This window comes from Typopeltis vanoorti, chromosome 23, assembly GCF_054136105.1.
Source record: "Typopeltis vanoorti isolate ZY-2024b chromosome 23, IOZ_Tvanoo_1.0, whole genome shotgun sequence".
Lineage (NCBI taxonomy): Eukaryota > Metazoa > Arthropoda > Arachnida > Uropygi > Thelyphonidae > Typopeltis > Typopeltis vanoorti.
The window spans coordinates 50236872-50260009 of record NC_143571.1 but is presented as its reverse complement, the minus strand read 5'-3'; the positions used below and the strand labels follow the sequence as shown (position 1 = coordinate 50260009).

General features: G+C 35.8%; 1 protein-coding gene across 9 annotated transcripts in view; it reads right to left on the bottom strand.

Annotated features, from left to right (window-relative positions):
- rdx (BTB/POZ and MATH domain-containing protein rdx) overlaps window positions 1-23138 on the bottom strand; it is a 288756-nt gene that overhangs the window by 88452 nt on the left and 177166 nt on the right. For all 9 annotated transcript variants that reach the window (XM_090412684.1, XM_090412689.1, XM_090412686.1 and 6 more), the window contains one exon: window positions 8208-8355. In XM_090412684.1, coding sequence (XP_090268810.1) covers window positions 8208-8288 — 81 coding nt within the window. In that variant the 5' untranslated portion in view covers window positions 8289-8355. The remainder of the gene's footprint in view (window positions 1-8207; window positions 8356-23138) is intronic.

The window sequence follows — 23138 nt, the reverse complement described above, 5'->3', positions numbered from 1 at the left end:
TGGCAGCAAAATCACAAAGTGAACTACAGTGCTAGTATTAACTCATATCACAGCATATATTCAGATTAATAAGTTACTTGGCCATGACAGATTGTGTAGCTTAATGCATTAATGGAAAATGAGATAGGAAAGAAACTGACAACCACTAGAATACATTTCTGAATTTGTTTAAAGCTTGCAAAATGTGTTAAGAAGCACAGCATTCTCTTCCCTACTCTGGGAGAAAATACTTCCCAAAGCCATCAAAGCAACAGATTTTTGCTCCCACGTTGGAGGATTGTTCCCAAAACCTCTTGGATGCTGTTGAATAGAGTGCAATTACAATTCCCAAGTAATTGCACTCATTATCAGTTATATCATACTTTTTTAAAACTTGCTCAAGAAAGTTTGAAGAGATTAGCAGAATCAGTCATTCCAAAATTTTCAGTCCCACTTCAAATTCACAGTAACCCCTACTCTTCATTCCCTCAGCTTTGGCTTCTGCAGTTATTTCAGTAAAATGTCCGTTACATTCTGGTTGCTTTATTCTTGCTCCCCTATAGTACCCAGGGCTAGTGCACAAATTAGTGTGTGTGTGTAATTTAATATTACTCCCACCCACATAAGAGGAAGCAGGGTCTGTAGCAAATAAAATATCAGTCATAAAAGTTAAGTAATGTCATAATAGTGAATTTATACATAAATCTTCATTTAATATTTTTGCAAATCCCAAGTACTTTAAATTCATCAACCTCTATTCCTACATCAATTCTTGTTATATCTGTCATAATGTCTTCACCTGGAGGAGAGATTCTTGCCAAGTGATAGCACTGTAACTCAACTATTTCATCTGCTTCTGTCACCTCTGGGGAAATGGACAATGAAACTTATTTGTGCCTATGGTCCCACAGAAGGTTCTACTAAGGAAGAAGTGGAAGAATTTTTCAAGTCATTAGAACAGGCAGCTGACAAAGAAAATGGAAAAAGTGGTCCTGGTTGGATATCTAAACAGCAGAGTAGGAAATGAATCCCACCAGGCATATAGGACCGTTTGGAGAAAAGGGCAAAGCTAATAATAATGGTAAGTATTTGCTGGATTTCTGCTCAGGACACAGATTAGTCATCACTAACACCATGTTCAAACATAAAGATGTGCACAAGTTCACATGGAGAGAGGACAAGAAATAAGAGCCTCATTGACTATGTCATTGTTGATAGTCATATCTTCATGCTGGTTCAAGATATAAGAGTGTACAAAGGATTTGAAATTGGAAATGACCATTACTTGGTGCTGTGCAGGATAAAAATGGATATTATACTGAAAAGAACAGTATGAACGTTTTAAAAAGAATTAAAGTTGAGCAGCTTTTACAAGCAAACTGTAGACTCAACTATACAAACATTATTGAAGAAAATATGAACAGTTTGAAAACAAGAACCAAACCTTGGAGTCTCAATGGCAAACTCTGAAGACAAATTCAGCTAAGGAGGCATGTGGTGAAGTTGTCTGTAGGGATAGAAAAATAAGAACCCCATGGTGGATGCAGAAAGTTAAAGCAGTTCTGGAAAAGAAGAAAGCATACTGGCCTGGTTGGCCAAGTGGTTAGCATATCCGTTCTCCAGCCAAAAGGCTGCCGGTTCGAATTCTGCTGTGGGCATAGAAGTTTTGTGATTGTCTGTGAAAATACTAATAGTGGTGGTAGGCAGGTGGTAGAGACAGTTGTAGAGTAGGTGTCCTCTCTCTCGATGAGTCTTGGCACTCCTAGAGGTGTCACATGATAATACCAAACGTTCCTAGCAAATAAGTTGGCAGATGTCCTAAAAGAATACAGAGGAAAATGAAACTGAGCTAAGCTATGTGTGTAAAAGTAGCTAAACAAAAGTCATGGAAAGACTGGTAAGAATATAAATATCAAGAAGGTGGCAAAATGTTCTGGAGGCTATTGAAAATGCTTAGAAATAGAAGAAAGAGTATTGTAAAAGGAATGGCAAATGATAAAGGTGACATGATAACTGAAGATAAGGATATCCTAGATGTCTGGAGCAATTACAAGGGTAGTTCCATAAGTTTCTGGCCTGAGCAACTTGTAGAGGTGATAGAAAGAACTGTCACTTTTCAACATAATCTCCCTTTACTTCAACACACTTTTCACATCTTTGAATTAACATTTCTATGCTCCCCTTGAAAAAATAGTCTATACGTTCGTCTGCAAATTGGCCTAAAACTGCATCTTTAACCTCATTTTCATCTGCAAATTTTCTTCCTCAAAGGTCTTTCTTCAGTTTCGAGAAGACAATCACCGGATGCTAGATCTGAACTGTAGGGTGGGTGTTCAATCTCCTGGAAGCCACAGTCCTTCACTACTGCCTTTGCAACAGTGGCCGTATGGGCTGGAGTATTGTCATAAAGCAGGCAAACATCATGACTCAGCATTCCTCATCTCTTCTTTGTTGTATTGTGCAATTTGTGCAGGAGTGAAGCATAATATTCTGCACTGATGGTAACATTCCTTTCCTTGAAGTCAATCAAGATCAAGTGGACCCTGGTTTTTCTTAGTGGTGCTTTGCACCACTCCATGGATTCCCTTTTGGAAAGAGGATCATAATAAAGGACCATGGTTTCATCCCTGGTGACTACAGATTCTAGCATTTCTGATTCCCTTGGCAAAGCTCTCAAAAACTTGCAGAAACAGGTCACGACTCATTTTGAATTGAAGAGAGAAGTCAGGACACCCACCTTGCACGGAACTTTGTCATGTGAAGCTTCTCGTGAATGATGCACAAGACTGTTGTTATAGAAAACCTCAACCTTGCTGAGATTTCCTTGAGCTTCAGCTGTCTGTCATTGAGTAGTTCCTCCTCAACAAAACATTTTCCTCAGGCATCACTTTCACAGGACCATCTTCAAAGCTCTCTTCCTAGACAAAACTGTTAAGTCCATTCCTTCACAGTGGAATATAAAGGAGAAACATCCCCATAAACACTATCCAATCGCTATTTGATAGCACTTGGAGAAAGTCCTTCTTTGGAGAACTATCACAGCACATTACTCAATTTTTAGCATTACAGCCACTTGGTGTGCCAACGTGTTAGTCAAATGAGGAGTGCCTCCAACTGAATGATGCAGGTAGAGTTGGAACTCCCACAGATGGTGCTATCTGTCATGCACATTTTAAAATTGGCACAAATTTTGTATGTCAGGTTGGAAACTTTTGGAACCTACTTCATACTTGAAAAGATGTTGAGAAAATTTGTGGAAGAGAAACTTGGAGAAGAACAATCTGGGTTCAAGCTGTCAAGATCAGATTTTCATTTTATGACAAACAGTTGAGAAATCATGGGAATATGACAAGGATCTGTACTTAAGTTTCGTAGATCTGGAAAAGGAATATGACAAGGTGCCAAGAGAAAAGCTTTTCAAAACACTACAATTATATGGGATAAATGGAACATTATTCAGAGCAATACATAATCTATATTTAAGTTGTAAGTCAGCAGTTAGAACTGAAGGAAATACAGGAAGATTTGATGTAAAATCAGGGATAAGACAAGGATGTACTTTATCTCCATTCTTAATCATCTATATAGATCACATTATGAAAGAAATTGGCATAAGGTATGATATTAGAATTGGAGATGTTAAACTTAGTTCTTTGCTTTATGCAAATGGCTTATAAGTGTAACAAATTTGCATGAAAATCAGCAATAAAAAAGACCAAAACTATGAAAATAGGCAGAGAATTTGAACACATCAACTGTCTGAATGGAGAGCCTACAAATCAGGTAAAATATTTCAGCTATTTAGGCACAATTTTAAGTGAAGATAAGTTAAATCTGGAAATAGACAGCAGAATAAGTAAATAAATTTATATGGAATAAGACAAAAATTATCCAAAACACCAAACTAGCAGTATACAAGACAGTATTCAAACCTGTTTTAAGTTATGGATCTGAGAGTTGGACAGAAATAAAGTACTTGATGAAAGACCACAAATATGAAGGTGGTGAGAAAAAATTAAGGGTGTGAACAGGCAGAATCATTAAAAATGAGGATATTAGGGAAGAATTTGACATTGTTAACATCCAAGAACGTAAGCAGAGCTAATCTAAGATGGTATAGGTACTTAAATAGAATGGATTCAGAAAGGTTAGCAAAACAGGTGTTTGATGCCAACATGGCATCAAAAGCAACCCAGAGGAAGATCAAGGCTTAGGTGGATTGGTTCAGTCAGAAATGCCTTAAAAGTGTGAAATGTTAGAGTGCTGACAAGTAATAGACTAATTTGGAGGAAAATTGTGGATAGGAGATTAATAATAATGTAAACTTAATCATATAGTGCTAACACAATAACCTGAACACTCCTTGAGAGTACATATCAGGAAATTGATATTTTTGCTGATAGGAACAACTTTTGATGGTAGAGCACATTGTGCCAAAATGCTATATTTCGCAACTAAAAGTCCAAAATGTTACTAATATTTTACATGTTCTTGCATTTAAAAATATGCCACCTGTAATTCATCTTTATAGCCTTTAGGCCATTCCTACTTAAGTTCACCTTTAAGTGCACGTTCCTATTTAACAGCCTCTAATCCAGCTTTCATTTTTTTGCATACCCACATTTTTATTTTATCATAAAATTATAGCATATCTGATAATCATTAAAAATATTAATTACAAAACTAAACTAAAACAAAACCTTCCACCAGCCTAAGTTGAACAAATACATGAACCACCTTATTGAAATCAAAAGTGGCTTGATCATCTTGTAATTACCCTACTCTGCTATTAACAGATTAACTGTAAGAGCTGTGACCTTTGAGACCACTTGACTTACTGTTTTACTTGGAATTTTTTTTATCAGAAATTCTTTCCATGTTATGCTTTTCATTTTATTTGTTTGTTCACAAGAGATAAAAATAAATTTCATGTGTGAAAATAAATTATATTTTAAAATATAATGAACTCAATCGTAGCAACATTTATTACTGAAAATATCTGCAATTTTACTCAAGTCAGCAAAATGGAACAAGTCATTTTATTCAGGTTTTTGTATTTTACTGAAAAAATTTTTAAAAACTATTTTCTCACTTGCATTACAATTTTTGCTAAATATACATATATAAAAAAAGCATGTTTTCAAATATTAAAATATGATTTGAACAATTTTTTCCTCGCAAAAATTCTACATATGGTTATCATCATGCTTATGCTGTTCAGCTTTTATGAATGTTAAGCTGCATTACTTGCTTTTAGATTGAGACTTAATATCACAAATTTATATACAGAGATATTTCAGAAGAACCTTGGTCTCAGTTTTTGGCTTAAAAATGCAACAGTGCTTATTAAGATATTATCTGATTCTTAACCGCTGTAAAAAAAAGCACCTCTGTAACACAATTGGAAGGACGACGGTACATTGCACTCTTCGATTTCAAAAGGCCCGAGTTCAATTCCCGTCGTGACAGGAGGAATCTTTATATGGACTTTTTCAATTGAAGGCGAGTTAGCCGATCTCATACTGAGGTATGAAGGTTTTTTTCTCCTGGAAACTCAGCTTTTTCATCCCGCATACAGACAAATCGGCCCTTCAGAACACCACAATTTACAGAAAAAAAATACTTGTTGTGGTGGGTGGTAGATGGCACTGATGTAGTTGATTGGTAGCAGAGGTTCGTAGTGGTGGAGAGGGAGAGCTGCACAGTGGGTGTCCTCCCGCGATGGGTCCTCCGACTCCTTGGAGGTGTCACGAATAAGAATAATAAATATGTCTGAAGCATATACATAGATTAATTCAAAATTGGTTTAAGGTATTCCAATTACATTCCTCCTATCTAACACCATGAACTGAATTATAAATAGCTGCCTATTGCCTAATTTCCTACTGGTGAAATTTTTCACAAGATATATTTCACATTTCAGTATCTGAAATGTGAAATATATCTGAAGTATCTTACTTCATTTTACCATTCTGAGAAAAGAAAATAAGAATAACGTGTCTGCTGAAGCTTCTAAAACTGAGCTATTTCTTAACCATTTCATTATTTCGACATCTAGATCTGGCATCAGTTTGTTTTAGGGAGACACAAACAGCTCAAATTATTCTAATTTTTGCATATAGATTTCCTATATAAATATTTTTATTTATGCCATAAAAAGTTGGTCCCAAGTGCAATTATTTTTTCTTCAAGCAGAAGTCTGTAATCATTTACATTTGATATACTAGCTAATAATCCTTTGTGCCATAGCAATTGCTGAGCTAAAAGCTGAGATTACTCACTTTGAGAGAAAAAAAAAAGAAAAGAAAAATACTTCTCAGAAAGTACTAAAGAGGCACAAGTAATAGCCCAGAATATAGCAGAAATTACTTTTCATCCTTTTGATTGATTCTAAACAAAAATGCAGTTTTTCTTGTAAGTAGATAATAGCAATTTTGTCAAAATTCTAGCTAACTCAAAGACCACATAATTTCTAATTTATAATAATCAGAGGTTCAATTTATTACTGAAAAATAAATTGGTACAATGACATTTCGATCTGATACAATCAACCTTTTGGATTGGAAAAAAAAGTGTCGCTATATTACACAACATTTAACGGGGGGGGGGGGGGGGGCATTTAGCCAACTATTTAAACTACAAATATTTCTGATTATAATTCATTTTTCTATTGGAATTAATATATTTCACTTTGGTGAACATGTTATAATCCCAATATGTAAAAATAGTAAAAGTGAAGCTATTTGAAAAATGATACATTTATATCTAGTTTTGATATGTTTCTTTTCACACATGCAGTATTTTCTTTATAGAACACACTTTTCAATCTTTTCAGAACCAAATTTTATTCACCCTTTTCTTTTTTTTCCAAAACAAATGTTTATAAGATTATTTTCTTGTGTTTTATGCCAGCTGATAAATGAAAATAATTATAAGCAGGGCTTGACAAATACATTTGCCCACTGACACATTCTGAGTAGATATTGCCAGCTGGCAAGTATCAGTACACCAGACAAAAAAAAATTTTTTTATTTAATAAAAAAAATAACTTTCTAAAATTCTTCTACAGAAAACAGATGCAGCACAATTAAATACTTAATGGAACTCCTATGGATTACTGGAATATTAAAAAATGGAATGTTGGACAAGTATATTTATGCAACAAGTAGGGTTTGCATAGTTTGTCGAGTCTTGATTATAAGAATGACCTTAATATTACTTACTTGCATGTTATGCAGGTAATATTAGCCAATACATAATAATTTCATAACTATTTTGTAATGAGCGATATTCTGAAAATGGAAGGTGGAGAGGAACTGTGGCTCATAGTACAGCAGATATTCTTATGTCATGCTATGTGTACAGATTTATGCTTTGTTTCCTATAGAGGAAAAACGAAGTGCAGGAACTAAGCATTCATTCATTTTGCAATTTTGATTAAGACTGAATAAACAAAAAACAATTTAAACAAACAGCAAATGTTTTAAAATTCTGACATATGCAATTCATCAAGAATAAAAATGGACCATCAATTAAGCATAATTGGGCAAAATTAACAAAAACCGATTCTGACACTGCATTTCCCACGTAGATGCAATATGTGCAGTAAATGATTACAACAGCTTCCTGCTCATCAATGGGCTTTTTTTTTTCTGATAAAGAAAAAATTTGTATGGAGGCATCTCTTATTTTGTTCTGCCATTAACAACAAACTGTATGATAAGCAGACTAGAAATAAGACTGTCATGTATGTTTAGAATATTTCTATTTAAAAGTAGAGCTACCCTATATACAGTAAGAAACTAGGCATTACCTGCTTTCAGTTGTATACTGTATCTGAGAGGGATATGAATGCAAGTTAATCCAGTTGTATTTTCCTGAATATGGAGGGTTGTCACATGTCTTAATGCAAGATAATGGCTTACACTTCTTATCCATGTTATTTCAGCTCTATAGTGCACTTGACATCCATATTATGAATGTTAAGTGGATATAAAGACACATTGTGGATGGCAAAGAGATTAACTGAATTGAAAGGTTCAAATGTGATTTTTAATTTACTGTAGTTGTTACATTTCTCAATAGCAACCTCAAGTTCACATTAGTATTAATAATACCAATACTGACAGAAGATGAGTAACCAGCATCAATATTCACATAAGTAAAATACTCCAAAACAATATGAATACTTATAATGTATACTGTTCCTTGTTTACAGAAAACATTACCTGTGTATAACACCAACTTTCTGCAACAGGAGTGTTGACCTCGCTTGGCGGAGATGGTGAAGGAATCCGTGATACAGCCATGGTTAGCTGCACTACTGCAGCAAGTATGTTGCAAGATCAACAGAAATCCTTTCCTAATCACCACCTCCTAAACACAAAAGCATAAAATTTAGAAAGAAAACTTTCATCTGAAATTTTCATATTATGAAACTAACTTTTATCAATATAAGGAATAAGTAAGAAATATTAGTTTTTGCAGCATTATTTACTAATTTTAAAAAAATTAATTAAAAACTGATAATGGTATCATGCCAATTTTTATACTACATACAGCATAAATTTTATGAAACCAATTCCAATACTTTTTTTGCAATATCAGAAAGAAGTACTTTCCTTTTCATCTCTTGCATCCCACAAGGGATCCCTTGCAGTCTGTGATACTATGAGGAGCCTCTGTAGCTCAGCTGGTATCCCTTTGGCTGGAAAGACATAGGTTTGAATCCTATCTAGGATGCAAAGTATTATACGCCCACAGTTCATAGAACTGGGACTGGCAATGTGCCAACAATAATTAATTCATGTTGAAGGGGAGAAAGAAAAGGATGCATGAATTTGTCACCAACACGCAAAATCACGTGCTTTATACATAAATTTTCCAACTGTTGTACAAACAAAATATTACTACTTTAAGAACTAGAATTTCCATAAAAGAAAAGCTAATTTTTTGACGTATAATAATAAAAACACTCATCCCACAAAACACATTGATTACCCTAATATCGGAATGGATTCTCCTGACATGCGCAGAAGTGTTGAAGGGTCTCGCATCTGTGGACATACAGTACTTTTAAGGACTATTCAAATGAAAGCGAGTAATCAGCATCATATGGAGGAGGTAAGGTTTTCCCCCTCCCAGAAATTGATTTTTCATCTTGCAAAACATACAAACTGGCTAGAATACATGCAATGAACAGACATAATTTATTGGAATTATAGCTTTCATTTCTTCGGCAGTAATTCCAAAACATCTGATCCCATAACACTGCTCAAAAAGGTACTCAAGTTTGTCATAATCACCCATTCTGCAGCTCTCACATATACTTCCTCTAACTGAACACTCCACATGCTTGACAAGCTTCCAGATCATAACAAAGTGATCTTCCTTAGCTTGCTGAACTGCTAAGGTTCTTTGCTGCAAGCACCAACTTCTCCCATTCTTTTCTGTCTTAAGCTCTTAGCAGTTCAGCAAGCTAAGGAAGATCACTGTTCTGACAAGATATTTTGCATGTCGTCCTCCCAGCACTGCTGCAGTCTTCCTCTAGAACACTTTCCACAGGTCTCATCTTGAATGCTTGTTTAGCCATTCTCTCTCTCACCCATTCTTTCTACATGTTCAAGACATTTCACAATCTGCAAGATCTTATTTCATCAGATAGAAGTGGAGATCTATAGCATTCATATAGTATTGTCTTCTCCAATCACCTGTTATGTTATCCCTAGAGGTCCAAAAACTTTTGAGGATTTTATTTTCAAAGATATCTGAAAAGCTTTTACATCTTTTCCTGTTATGCTCAGGTTTCTTCATCATCCTTTCAGGGATTTAAGCCTAGTGGCCTGTTCCAATCTCATTCCATCTTTATCTTGGTTGTCTCTGACTTCCCTCCAACTGGGTGGTATTGCAAGTATTTTTTTTTGGGGGGGGGGGGTAGTCTTGAACTGCCATTCTTTCCATATATTCAATCCACTTCATTTAGTATTCATATACTTTGTCCAATATTAAGTCTATTTTCAGTTGTTTGTATTTTTGTGCTTTTTTTTTTTTTATCCCAGAGTATAGCCTGCTGTCCTTCATAGCAATTTCATTTCTCCAGTTTCCATTATTTTTTTCCTTGCAGTTTTTATGATCCATAATTCACTTTCATAAAGTAGAGAAGGTCTTGACAAAACTTTATAAATTCTTATTCTTGTATACTTTTGAACTTGGTTAGCTTTGAAAATATTGATCATTCCTGTTATCTTTAGAGTGTTTGAAATTTTGATGTCAATGTCAGCTTTTGTATATGATACAGCACATTCAAGGTATTTGAAGCAGTAATTTGTCCTAACATTTTATTTTCCGAGTGGTTAGCATATCCACTCTCCAGCCAAAAGGCTGCAGGTTCGAATCCCGCCATGGATGTTTGTGATTGTCTGTGAAAATGCTAGTGGTTTTGGTGGACAGTAGATGGCATTGGTGTAGTTGCAGTTCTTTGTAGTTGGTGGACTGCGCAGTGAAGACAGAGTTGTAGAGCAAGTGCCCTCCCTCACTGAGTCCTTGGACTCCCTGAAGGTGTCATGTAATAATAAGGATTTTACTTCTGACTGGAGATGGTCCTTTAAAAGCCATGATTTTTGTTTGGTCTGTTGATATTTACATCCCAAATATTTTTGCAATTATGTGCAAAGCATATATTGATCTTTGAAGTTCATCTTCGCTTTCTTAGAATGATTATTTGGTCATCTGCAAACAAAAGGGTATTAAGTATAGTTCCATCATTTAAACTGGATCGTTCCACGATCCAGTTTAAATGCTGATTTTATATTTTTCTTCCATTTCTTTACTATTTCATCTATCATCATCAAATTCCTGATATATTCCCTCAAGGGGTGTACAGGATATGATAGTACTACATGAAAAATTTACATCATTACTAACTTCCTATCTACAATTTTCCTCCAAATCAGTCTGTTACCTGTCAAGACTCCATTATCAGATCTTATATTTCTAACTTCTAAGGCACTTTTTACTGTATCAATCCACCTATATCTTGGTCTTCTTCTGGGTCTTTTTCCTGCCAACCTGGCAGAGAACACTTGTTTTGTTAATCTTTCCTCTCCCATTTTGTTTAAGTGACCATACCACCTGGGATTACCTCTGCTAATACATTCCTGGATGCTGACAATGTCAAGTTCATTCCTCGTTTTTAATATTTTCCATTGATGCCATCTGTTCGTGCCACTAATTTTTCTCAGGACTCTCATATCTGCGGTCTCTAGTCTTTGGTCAAGTGGACCAAAGACTACAGACTGTTTTTATTTTTAACCGTGCTCTCAGATCCATAAATTAAAATTTGTTTGGACACTGTCTTGTATACAGATAATTTAGTGTTTTGACTAATTTCTCTCTCTTATTCCATACAAATTTATTCAGTTGACTTCCTACCATACCAGCTTTGTTGATTCTGTTGTCTATTTCTATGTTTAATTTACCATTTTCACAAAAAATTGTACCTAAGTAGCTGAAATGTTTTACTTGTTCTTTAGGTTCTCTATTCACAATGCAGTTGATATTTTGAATGCTTTGGCTATTTTCATTGTGTGTATCTTGTTACTGCTGACCTTCATACCAAATCTGTTACAACAATTCTCGTGGAAAGGCTTAGACATTGGTTATGCATTTTTTACTAAATAATTTAAGGAAATTACAACGTCAACTAGGATATACATTAAAATAAATTTTAATATACTTCAATATTTTGGCAACGTCATGTTGCTATTTTCAAGAAACTTAAGAACAAGACACGTGCATGCAGGCACAACAAACAGTAAGTGAGGAAGCAGCAGGAAGCTATTATTTCTCCTAAAGTCCTGATGCCCTAGCGGGCAATGTTGGTATTCTTCGGCGATTAGGCTGAAGGTCTTCTGATGTAGGTTTCCGAAATTTGAGGCATCTCATGCAGCTAAATTTGTTGAGGTTTGGATTGTTTCTTAGGGATGAAGCTGATTCCATGAAAAGCCTTTCATATTTGTATTTACTATGGTGTATTATCGTGGTTTCTTCCACCGTATTCTATGGCAGGTATCCAGCGCATGGTCAGCAAAATCAGAGTGGCTGTATTGGTGAAACCAGATGTAGTCCTTGTGTTCTGAAATTCTGCTTTTTGCTGTCCTGCCTGTTTGGCCTAAGTAGGACAGCTTACAGCTGCAAGGAACCTGGTATACACCAGGTAGGTCTAGGGGGAGAGGTTGGTCTTTAGTAGAGCAGATAAGGGATGCCAATTTTTTATATGGTCTGTAATAAGTTAAGTCATGTTTTTTTTTTAGGATTTTTGTAATTTTTTCCGAGGTGCCTCAGATATAGGGTATGGTGATGGATTTAGAGTAACCCTTGTTGTGAGGGGGTTGTGGCTTACTGGTTTCAATATTTTTTGGATTTTTTTTTTTTTTGGGGGGGGGGGGGGGTTAGCCATTGGCTGAGAAAGTGTTGAGAATGTGGTTTAGTTCTATGGTTAGGGCATTGTCATTTGGGGGGGGGGTGGGGGGGGGGGGGGGTGGGGGGGGGGGGGGGTGGGGGGGGGGGGGGGTGGGGGGGGGGGGGGGTGGGGGGGGGGGGGGGTGGGGGGGGGGGGGGGTGGGGGGGGGGGGGGGTGGGGGGGGGGGGGGGTGGGGGGGGGGGGGGGTGGGGGGGGGGGGGGGTGGGGGGGGGGGGGGGTGGGGGGGGGGGGGGGTGGGGGGGGGGGGGGGTGGGGGGGGGGGGGGGTGGGGGGGGGGGGGGGTGGGGGGGGGGGGGGGTGGGGGGGGGGGGGGGTGGGGGGGGGGGGGGGTGGGGGGGGGGGGGGGTGGGGGGGGGGGGGGGTGGGGGGGGGGGGGGGTGGGGGGGGGGGGGGGTGGGGGGGGGGGGGGGTGGGGGGGGGGGGGGGTGGGGGGGGGGGGGGGTGGGGGGGGGGGGGGGTGGGGGGGGGGGGGGGTGGGGGGGGGGGGGGGTGGGGGGGGGGGGGGGTGGGGGGGGGGGGGGGTGGGGGGGGGATTTCAAGCTTCAGGTTTCTGCTCCATATAAAACAGGTCTAATGACTGTCTTATATATTTCTGTTTTAACCCTATTTGACAGAATTCTAGAGGATAATAAATGATGTTGTGAATGATAAGATCTATTGAAGGCATGTATTCTAGCTTCAATTTCTGTAATAATTTATTTTATTGAGTAATCAATGTTCCAAGATATTTCAAGTGAAATTTTTAAATTTCAGGCTATCGATGGTAAACTGGTCATTTTCCCCTTGATTGTGGTTTTTACATACTTTTAAATATTCAGTTTTATCAGGGTGGTTTGTAATGTTTTTCAGTAGAAGTTTAAAGTTTTCTGAATGAAATGAAATATTCTAATGTCTTCAGCATTTTCTCCAACTAGGCATATATCATCTGCATATCCTAATATTACTGTTCTGCTTGCATTATCTTTTACAGTTTCTTGAATACATTTTTCTAAAGCAAAGTTAAACAGGACGAGTGAAAGTGCATATCCTTGCTTCAATCCAATCTTAATAGCAGTAGGTTCACATCTAATTCCATTAGCCAATATCATGCTTCAGCTGTCAATGGTGCAAATTTTGATTGAATTTATTATCATATGAGATATTCTTCCAAGTTAATTTAATACTTCCCAAAGGCCTTCTCTAAGAATGCTATCAAATGCTTTTCTAAAATCTATAAATGAAGTATGGACATGCTGATTATATCCCCCCCCCCTCCCATATCTGTCTTAAAGTAAAGATCTGGTCAACTGTAGACCCTATATCTTTGGAATCCTGCTTGATATTCACCTATATTTTCTTTAGCATAAGGTAAGATTTCTTTTTAGTATAATATTAGATAAAATTTTATAGCCTGCTGACAGAAGCAATCTCTAATTTTCACATTCATTTTTGTGTCTTTTTTTATATATATATTGGATTGATTAGTGATTCTTTCCATTCTGAGGGCATCTGTCCATTTTCTCCTATTAGTTTTACCAGTTTATGTGTGTAGTTAATTCACTTCCACCATATTTGATGGCTACTATTCTGCCAGCACCTAGTGTTTGCCTTTGAGCTGCTTTATACTTTCTTCTACTTTGGCTAATGAAGGTTTAAGTATTTGTAAGTGACAGGCATGATAAGTATTCTGTTCAACTCTCAGAAGGTCTAGGAATTTGTTAAACTACCTCCCCCCCCCACACACACACAGTTTGCTATTTCATATCTCTAGTGGCTAGTGTTTTTCCATTACTATTGTTGATTCCATATGTGGATCTGATTTTTTTGTTTCTAATTTCACAAAAAATTTTCTGGTTAATGTATATTTCTGAATTTCTCCAACCTATTTATGCAATTTTTTTTCTGTTGTCTAATTATTTTATTGGTTTCCTTGCTGCTCAATTTGTATCTCTGAGTAGCAAGAATTTGCTTCTATTTTTTTTTCTTTACTGCCAATTCACATTCTTCATTAAACTATTTTTTACACTGTATTTTTTTTTGAATTCCAACTGAATTTTCTGTGGCTACTTTTATCCTATACTTGATATGATTCCAGATATTTTCACTCTTCCAGCTGCTTATTTTTTTAATATTTGCTTTAATTCACTCATATTTTCTCTCTTTATCCAGTTTGTTAATATTGTATCTCAAATGACAGATGATAACTAAGTTATCATCTCAATCATTTGAGATAACTTATGTGAAAGTGCATACACTGGTTATGAACAAATCCTCTGATGCTAGATCTAGCACACTCTGCATAAATTCCAATTTCATTATACCATGTCCTTTCCTCTCTCCATTCTATGTTTCCATATTAAAGATTACCATAATTATTTGCTCTATGGTCATTAAGCTAATCTACCAATGCATGCTATCTATATATTTTCCTTTGTCTCCTCAGATCTAGCTGCAACTATCTATATATTTTGTTCTTCATCCTGTATCCCTAAAACCAGATACTCAAATGCACTACCTCCAATGATCTTTCTGTGGCCCTCCCACTAAACTTCTATTGATTACAATTCCCCTGCTATCAACAATATCCCATTCTATTCTCTCTCCATCCTGAAAACACAGTATATTCCTTTATCAATCAATGCCTATAATTTTGGCCAATGTGAACTGACCACTGTGATAAACTCTCCTGCCCCATTCCTGATGCTTCTAGCATTAATATATTATGAATTCCAATCTCCCTTTGGACTTACAGGTACTTACTGCATTTTTGAATGACCCCCACTATTCACATTTGATACTTGAGAAACTACGTTCAACATTTATTAATCATTCCCATTCTCACATTCACTTGCTTCAAGGGTGCCTGCATGCATGTCCATTAATATATAAAACCAAGCATCTATCAAATCACCATACAATTTCACTTGCACATCATTCTCCTATGTATCATGTTAGTTATTTGATTTCATTAACATAAGCTTACTTTTCACACCAATGATTATTAGAAGCACAGTGGTTTAGTGAACTTGTTTTGGCCTGTGGTCAAAACAAGTTCACTTCCAGAGGCAAAAACAAGTTTTGTCCTCTGGATGGCATCAAGGATTTTAAGGGAAGTTTTAGGTGCACCATCCCAAACATGTGAGCAGATACTAAACAGACAGATTTGTATATAGGGAAGAGTTGGGTGTAAAATATGCTCTTGAATGAAAGAGAATGCCATGTTTCTTGGATGATAAGGAGACTATTGATGTGTTTATGCCAGGAAAGACTTGTAAATGTTAATCCAGGTAAAGAGATCTGATCTTGGGTGGTGATTTGGGTATTACTGAGGGTAAGGGTAGGTGAGCTGGGATCTTTTGTATGACTGTATTCTGGTGGCATTGAACATAAAGTTTTCCTTGCCTCCATTGGAGGATAGTATGTAGATCAATGTTTAAAGACACTAGTTGTAGATCTTGTAGCCTGAGATGTCAGAAAACTGCATGGTTTGTCAAATGAGTAAGATGAGTGGAGAGTACTATTTTCTGCAAAATCTGAAAAAATATCAGAGTCAATGAATGTGATTTAAGAGGACTATGATGGTGGACACATTTGTAGAGTAGGTGTTCTCCCATGATGAGTCTCTGGACTCCCTGGAAGCGTCAATAGTAATGATTGTGATCACCAATACAAGAAACTGAGAGAAAGTAAGCAGCTAGAAGACTAGCTTTTTCTGTCAGCAATAATTAAACAGAACTATTCAAGTACAAAAGAAATGGATGAAGGAATGGACAAAAGTCAGAGCAAATATGGCAAAGGACCAGATAGCATGACTGCCATTTCAATGTGATCCAAGTTTCTGACTTTTGGCCCTTTTAAAATTAGTTTTGGCTTTTTTTTTTTTTTCAGGGATAAGCTATAGATGCATTTTACAAAATGATAAATATCTATCAGATTTGTTTTGTCCATTGATGCACAACTTATTCAGGAATATTATTATTATTATTATTATTACCTGACACCTCCAGAGAGTCCAAGGACTTATCGAGAGAGGGCACCTGCTCCACAACTCAATCCACCAACTGATCGCAACCACACCAACGCCATCTACTGCTAACCACCACCACCACCACCAGTATTTCAACAAACACTCACAAATATCCATGCCCACAGCCCTTTGGCTGGAGAGCAGACACACTAACCACTCGCCCAGCCAGGCCGCCATTATGGGCAGTTGAATTTTTTTTTTTTTTTAGTTAGAAATTTTGCATTTGAATTCCTTACAAAAAATTTTAGCTATCTCAATGTTATCAACTAAACAATTTGCAGGGACAAAGATGCAAAATGTATCAATATTATACACATCAATAACTGCACTCTAGCAAGATGGAATTTAAGATCTACACAAGAATATGGTCACACTGAGTTTGGGTTCAATCAGGTCATTATTAGTAAAATAGAATTTAATGAAATTAATGTAATCAATCATTTTAATTTCAATTCTTGCACAATGAAGCTATTTAATATTGACAAGTTGAAGTTAGAGCCATTTAGGTTATATATCTACTGCAGACAATTTTGTTTTGCCTAATTCTGCTATTAAAATAGTCCTTCACAAATTTTAATAGTAATCTAACAAATTTATTTAAATTCAGTAAAACCATTAATTATTTCATATGTGACCAATAAAAATGAAATTATAATGAAGGAAAAAAATTTCTGTCACAAAACAAGTTTATGAAATGTTGAGCTCCTTTTTTAGTTGATGTACTCCAAACATAACTTTGTTTAATTAATATTACTACTACAAACACCTGTATGAACTCAAAATTGCAATATCTTGATAAATTTTAAGAGATTCTAAATACCATATTTCATTAAATTTTATCCAATTAATGCAATTGATTGGATAGAATATTACTATACCTTTGAACTATTTTGTCATTAAAAATGATCCAATTCTAATCAAAACTGGGCCACATGGACAGAATTCTAAATTCCAAATTTTACTAAATTCCATCCAACAAGCAAAGTTTATTGCAATGTATAATTTCAACATACTTGGTTGTTCCTGCACATGGCAAGATTAAAATAAAATGTGAGAAGGTTTGAAGATTTTGTAAAACTAAAATACCGAATTTCAATAAATCTGTTGTCACTTCTGGACTAGCTGGTCAGAAAGATGGCCATAAATGAATATAACTCATTTATGCATTTTGTGAAATTCTTAAACTTGGGTCAAAGTTTCATAAAATGTGCTCTAACTTTTGATATGCTTGTCAAAGTTTTACAAATGTGCCAGCATTTAATAGCACACTATTAAATACCAAAAATGTAAGAACATCATGATAGTTCTTGTGAAAACAGAAAAATCAAACATTCAGCTCTGAAGAATTTCAAACTGTATTGCCATAAGCAATTATCAAGAGTACTAAGCTTATGAACAAGTAGATAAGTTGTAGTGCAGTAAGGTTCAAGGCTGGCTGGTGTATTTTTTTCACTATAATTCTGTTTTTAATGGCAAAATTATTTGAAATTATCATTTGTCTTATCACTAACAATGATTTTCACTAGCTTGAACATGATTGTCAAATTGAAATTGTCATTTCAATTGGTCAATTTTAATAACAAAATTAGTCAAATATATAGAACATGCACTCTAGATTCAATGCTTGTGATAATAAAGTGTCACTATATCAGATGCTATTATGAAGCTTGCTGATTCATCTGCCATCTCATTTGTTAAAAAAATAATAATTAGTAAGTATAGGCATTTGGAAACTGTTTTGTGTTTATAACTATCAGTGCATGAAAGCTAATTTTAATAAATTAACTGGTGAATAGGAGCCAAATCCTTAAATGAAACAGTGAACAGTGTGACCCTACAATTAAAAAATTAAGTCTGAAGTTAGAATTACTAATACAAACCTTCAAGGTCTTTAATAATTGTTTTTTTTTTTTTCTTTACAAATAAAATTAAGGCTTAGGAGTACTTTCTAAGTGAAAATATTTATTTCTAAAGGATGTATGTGAAGAAAGACTACAAAACTTCAGAAAGAAAAGAGGATCTATTCTTTGTATAGACCAGAAACTTTCCTGGGGAAGAGAGGAAGTTACTGTACTGCATACAAACAATGATAAAACAGCAACTTCTGTCCAATACACACAGAGTGAGAGAGAGAGAAAATAAATAGTTCAACATGATAACTATAAATTTCAAAACAATTCAGCCTTATGCAAAAAAGCCTTTTCAAAAATGATAACCACTATGAACAGAATATGGTATCTCATGTAGCATTATTCTCTCTCTCACTCACACACACACACACACACACACACACACACACACACACACACACACACACACACACACACAGAGGGTTAACTCAGATCATGCTAATATTCTTTTAAAAGAGGAAAACACATCTGAAAGCAAACAAAAAAAAAGCAACTTTTTCTTTTTTGGGTGTGTGCGCCAATTTTTAATTAAACAGTCAACTAGGGCTATGAGCCGTCTGTTTTAAATGAAATGGAAGTTTTTCTCTTGGAAATTCACATTCCACGATTTTTCAGTTTTCACATAACCCACTTAACATTTGGTCAAATTTCGTGCAGGATCGACTGCTCTAATAGTGTCACTGATACCGAACAAAATGGGCATAACACCCTCAATCTAAACAAACAGGCATTTACTTCCTAGCCTAAGCAGGCTATTATCCTTCAACGAGGACACGTGAAATTGGGACTAAGGCTGTTGTCCCATGGGATGGATTAAACCATTTTTGTCGTAGGTAAGTACAACGAGTAATGAAGGCGATCTAGATTTCTCTTTATAATTTTTTAGATGCAATATTTTGTTTAAAGGAGTTTAAAATTGGACCTCATGCAAAGTACAAAATCTCACTTAGGTAACTATCAAAATACGTTAAAGATGTACAGATTTCTTTCGAAATAGTTTTTTAAACTAGTTTCTCTAATTCATAAGTTTTTATACTAACGATAACAATCCGACTAGGGAGTCAAATTTCATTTTAAATTTAAGCATTTCTTAAACATGCATTTTACTTTCGAAAAGTATACGTTGTAATACATACATGGCTTTTCGAAACCTATTTGTATTAAATGTACAAATTTCGTGCTGGATTAATTCTAATAACACATTAATGCAGAACAAAATTAAAGTATGCAGAAAGATTGCAAAAGAAACCTTATAACTTGAGACTATAAATGAATTCCGATAAAGAAAACTATTTTGGAGAGATTACTTTGTATTATAATATAGTGTAATAGTATTATATGCTATAACTTTTTTCCATGTGGGAATATATATATATTTTTAAATTCTATAATAAAATTTGTTACGATACATATTATAAATACTTGCGCTATTAAGTATACACTAACACATTTCTTTATACAAGATTTTTACGTGACTATTTTCATAAGCACTTTTTTCCCCTTTCAGTGGGAGATATAGAAGCGTCCAAATATAATTTTGTACGAGGACTGATCTTCCCCCCCCCCAAAAAAAATTACTCTACTTCCATCTCCTACACAAAAACGGATAACAAAAATTATTTTACAGGAGATAGATAAGATGAGTAATTTACTTCCAACAAATTATTCACTGTATTGGCCAATGATCATCTCAAAGAAACAGGGCCTCTCTTCGTTTTAAAGCCTTCAAAAAACATGAAAATATTAACTATTTATTAATTCTGATATACATTCCAAGGTTTGTTATGGCTCCATCTTCACTTAAGATATACAACATATCAATATCTGACCTTCAATTATCTTTGAAAAGAGCGAAAATCGACTTCAAATACTTGATACTTTAAATCACTTGTGAAATCGATCAACAGGCCAAGCTAAGTAAACACAAAAACTACAACAGCAATGGGAAACAAAACAATCAGCAATCTCAGTTCATTCCCCAATTTCCGAAACGCTGTCGCAACATACAAGTCGTTTCTTCGATAATAATTCAAAATGCGTATTTCTCTTTTGTTTTCCTAATGATCGCTGATCGTCATTCTTGAACTATTTCATACAAATATCCTTGCAAAATAACCAACATTCCCTAGCATAGGTTGTACAAAAATTAGCTAATCTCATTAACCTGACTACACTTTGACAATGTACAGGAAAACAGCTTAGAACTTTTACGGAAATGCTCGGCCAGTTAAAAGCAGACGTCTAATCGCAGGATTTGAAAAATAATGGACATCTCTTCCGTAAATATAAAACGATGCACTTCCCTATACACACAGTTTCAAGAATACACAATATGCTGTGAATTTATTTGTTATCGACAAGAGTATATGATCAAGAGAACACCTCCGTCCTTCATAGTCCTAACATACAAAATACAAATTATCCTAATAACACAGTATATTTTTTCGTAACGAAAAATATTCGTGTTTCTCTACCATTTCCCAAAACTGTGTGTATGCATGTGAAAGAGAGAGATTGTGCTTTTCGCACACATTTTAAATTTACTCAGTCTGTACGTAAGTGAGAAAAACATCAAATGCATAAAATGAAGTCGAAACTAGAGCGCATAATTACATAATGACTAATCAAAATGTGTTTGTGACCCAACATCAAGACTTTAAAAACTACTTACCACAAATAGAGGTACAACACGAATAATAAAAAAAAGGAGAGAAAAACGTGTAAAGTATATCCATAACACCTACCCATAATTACAATGAACGTTCTGTATTGTTTAAACTGTTTGATAATGAACTCGCATCGTATACAAGATTCATATCCACTGACGACACAAACACCTTTTAACTGATCTCACTGATCGGCAGTCACACTAAACGTCGAAACTGAGAGCTGTATTGACCGGAGCCGTAAGAGGGCGCTGACATTACCCCGAAAGTACCCTGTTTCACCAGCTGAGTTGAATGATCTCCATGTCAATGCACCCAAGACGGCAGAATGAACGTAGACGCACGTGAGGTAGTCAACCGACCTTCGTTTGGCATGTAACTACTCCACACAGACCTGTCAGGTTACACAGATCGGTGCATTACAAATTGATCACAACAAAGACAATGAATTTACTTAACTAGTTAACTACAGGTACGCAAAGGAAGTAGCATACATATAATATACAAACGGTAATATTTCACAAAATTACTTTAAATGCTCGGCCAGTTATGAAGTGCTGATACAGTATAGTTCAACAGTTCTTAATCATTTCGCTCTGGTCAGTAACTGATGAAATAACGCTTTCAAAAAGGAACGTTACGAACCACTTAATTATCATTTAGAATCTTTTGCACTTTTAAAAATAAATTCAGCATGCCGTGGGAATAAATAGATTTACGATTCACAGTTTTACTTATCAAAGGGCTTTAGTTTCCTTCGATTATTATCAATTGTTAATCTATTTGAGCTTATACTCATTTTTTTTTATAAACCTTTAGTAAAATTTTCATACCGCTTCAATGACTCTCCAATACTTATATACGATTTTATAATGACACGAAATAAAATGTTTATTCATTCCAATGCTCTGCTTTACAGAGGGACCACTGAAGTAACGAGAGCAAGCCTGGTGAAGTATACTTCCCGAAATTTAATGATATCAGAAGGGGGAGAATCACAGGTATGAATTCCATCGAAATGTCCAAGTGATACATCAAAACAAGTTGTTCACTCGGCTCCAGAGATTGCAAATGACAACTGAATTTTCACACGTTATTAAAGACAAATCAAACTGGAAACACTGTTGATACCAAACGCATTTCTGCTCTGATCTGATCGTTGTTCCTGCTTCTTAACGTAGCTTTGGAAGTCGAAGGCACATACGTATTCACGGCAGTGAACACAAATTGGGTCAACAACACAAATGCACACGCTAAAAGTAGGCCAGTGCATTACTGGCACGGTCCCGAGGTCTGTGATTCTCTCTCTCTCTCTCTCACACACACCCTGTTGCTTGGCAACGTTTCTCTACCTATACATTTCTACTACGTCATTAGGAGAGGCTGCAAGCAGGGCACCTACAAAATAAATAAAAAATCAGGTCATAGAGCTATTCTTAAAAACATCATCGGAAGTACTATATGATTTGAGAATAATGCCTTGACGCTTGACACCAGAGGGCGACAATTAACCAGGACGTACACTTCCCAGTTTCTCAAGCAGCGCACCATCACCCTGAAGGCTGCATGAGGTTACGAGGTCTCCTTCACCTAAGGGTGTGGGTATGTATAAGTTAAATCGAAAGTAAAATGATTTCCTTTTCGACCTGTTTTCGCTGAAGTTTCATTTTTCGATGTTGTTACGAAATGCGATTTTGCCGACAATATAAAAATAACGCTAAATGTGTTGTTTTACAATTTAAACCAGCGTTACCTAATTCAAAACACTAGAAATTATTATTCGAAGAGTGCATAAAATATGCAACTATTATAAAATCAAATTTAGTGTCCACACAAAACGCTTAAGTTATACTTAGCACTACAACAGAACAGATTGATGAAAATGAGATACTGTATGGAGGACATCATGGTTTTGTGAAGGGTAGATCATGCCTCAGTAACTTGCTCAGGTTTTATAACACAGTGACGGCTGAACTGGATAAGGGTAATGGGTTTACAGTGATACTGCTGGACCTGGCTAAGGCCTTTTGACAGGATACCACATGGAAGTCTAATCCGTAAACTGCAACATGTAGGAATGGATATAGGGTTGGTGA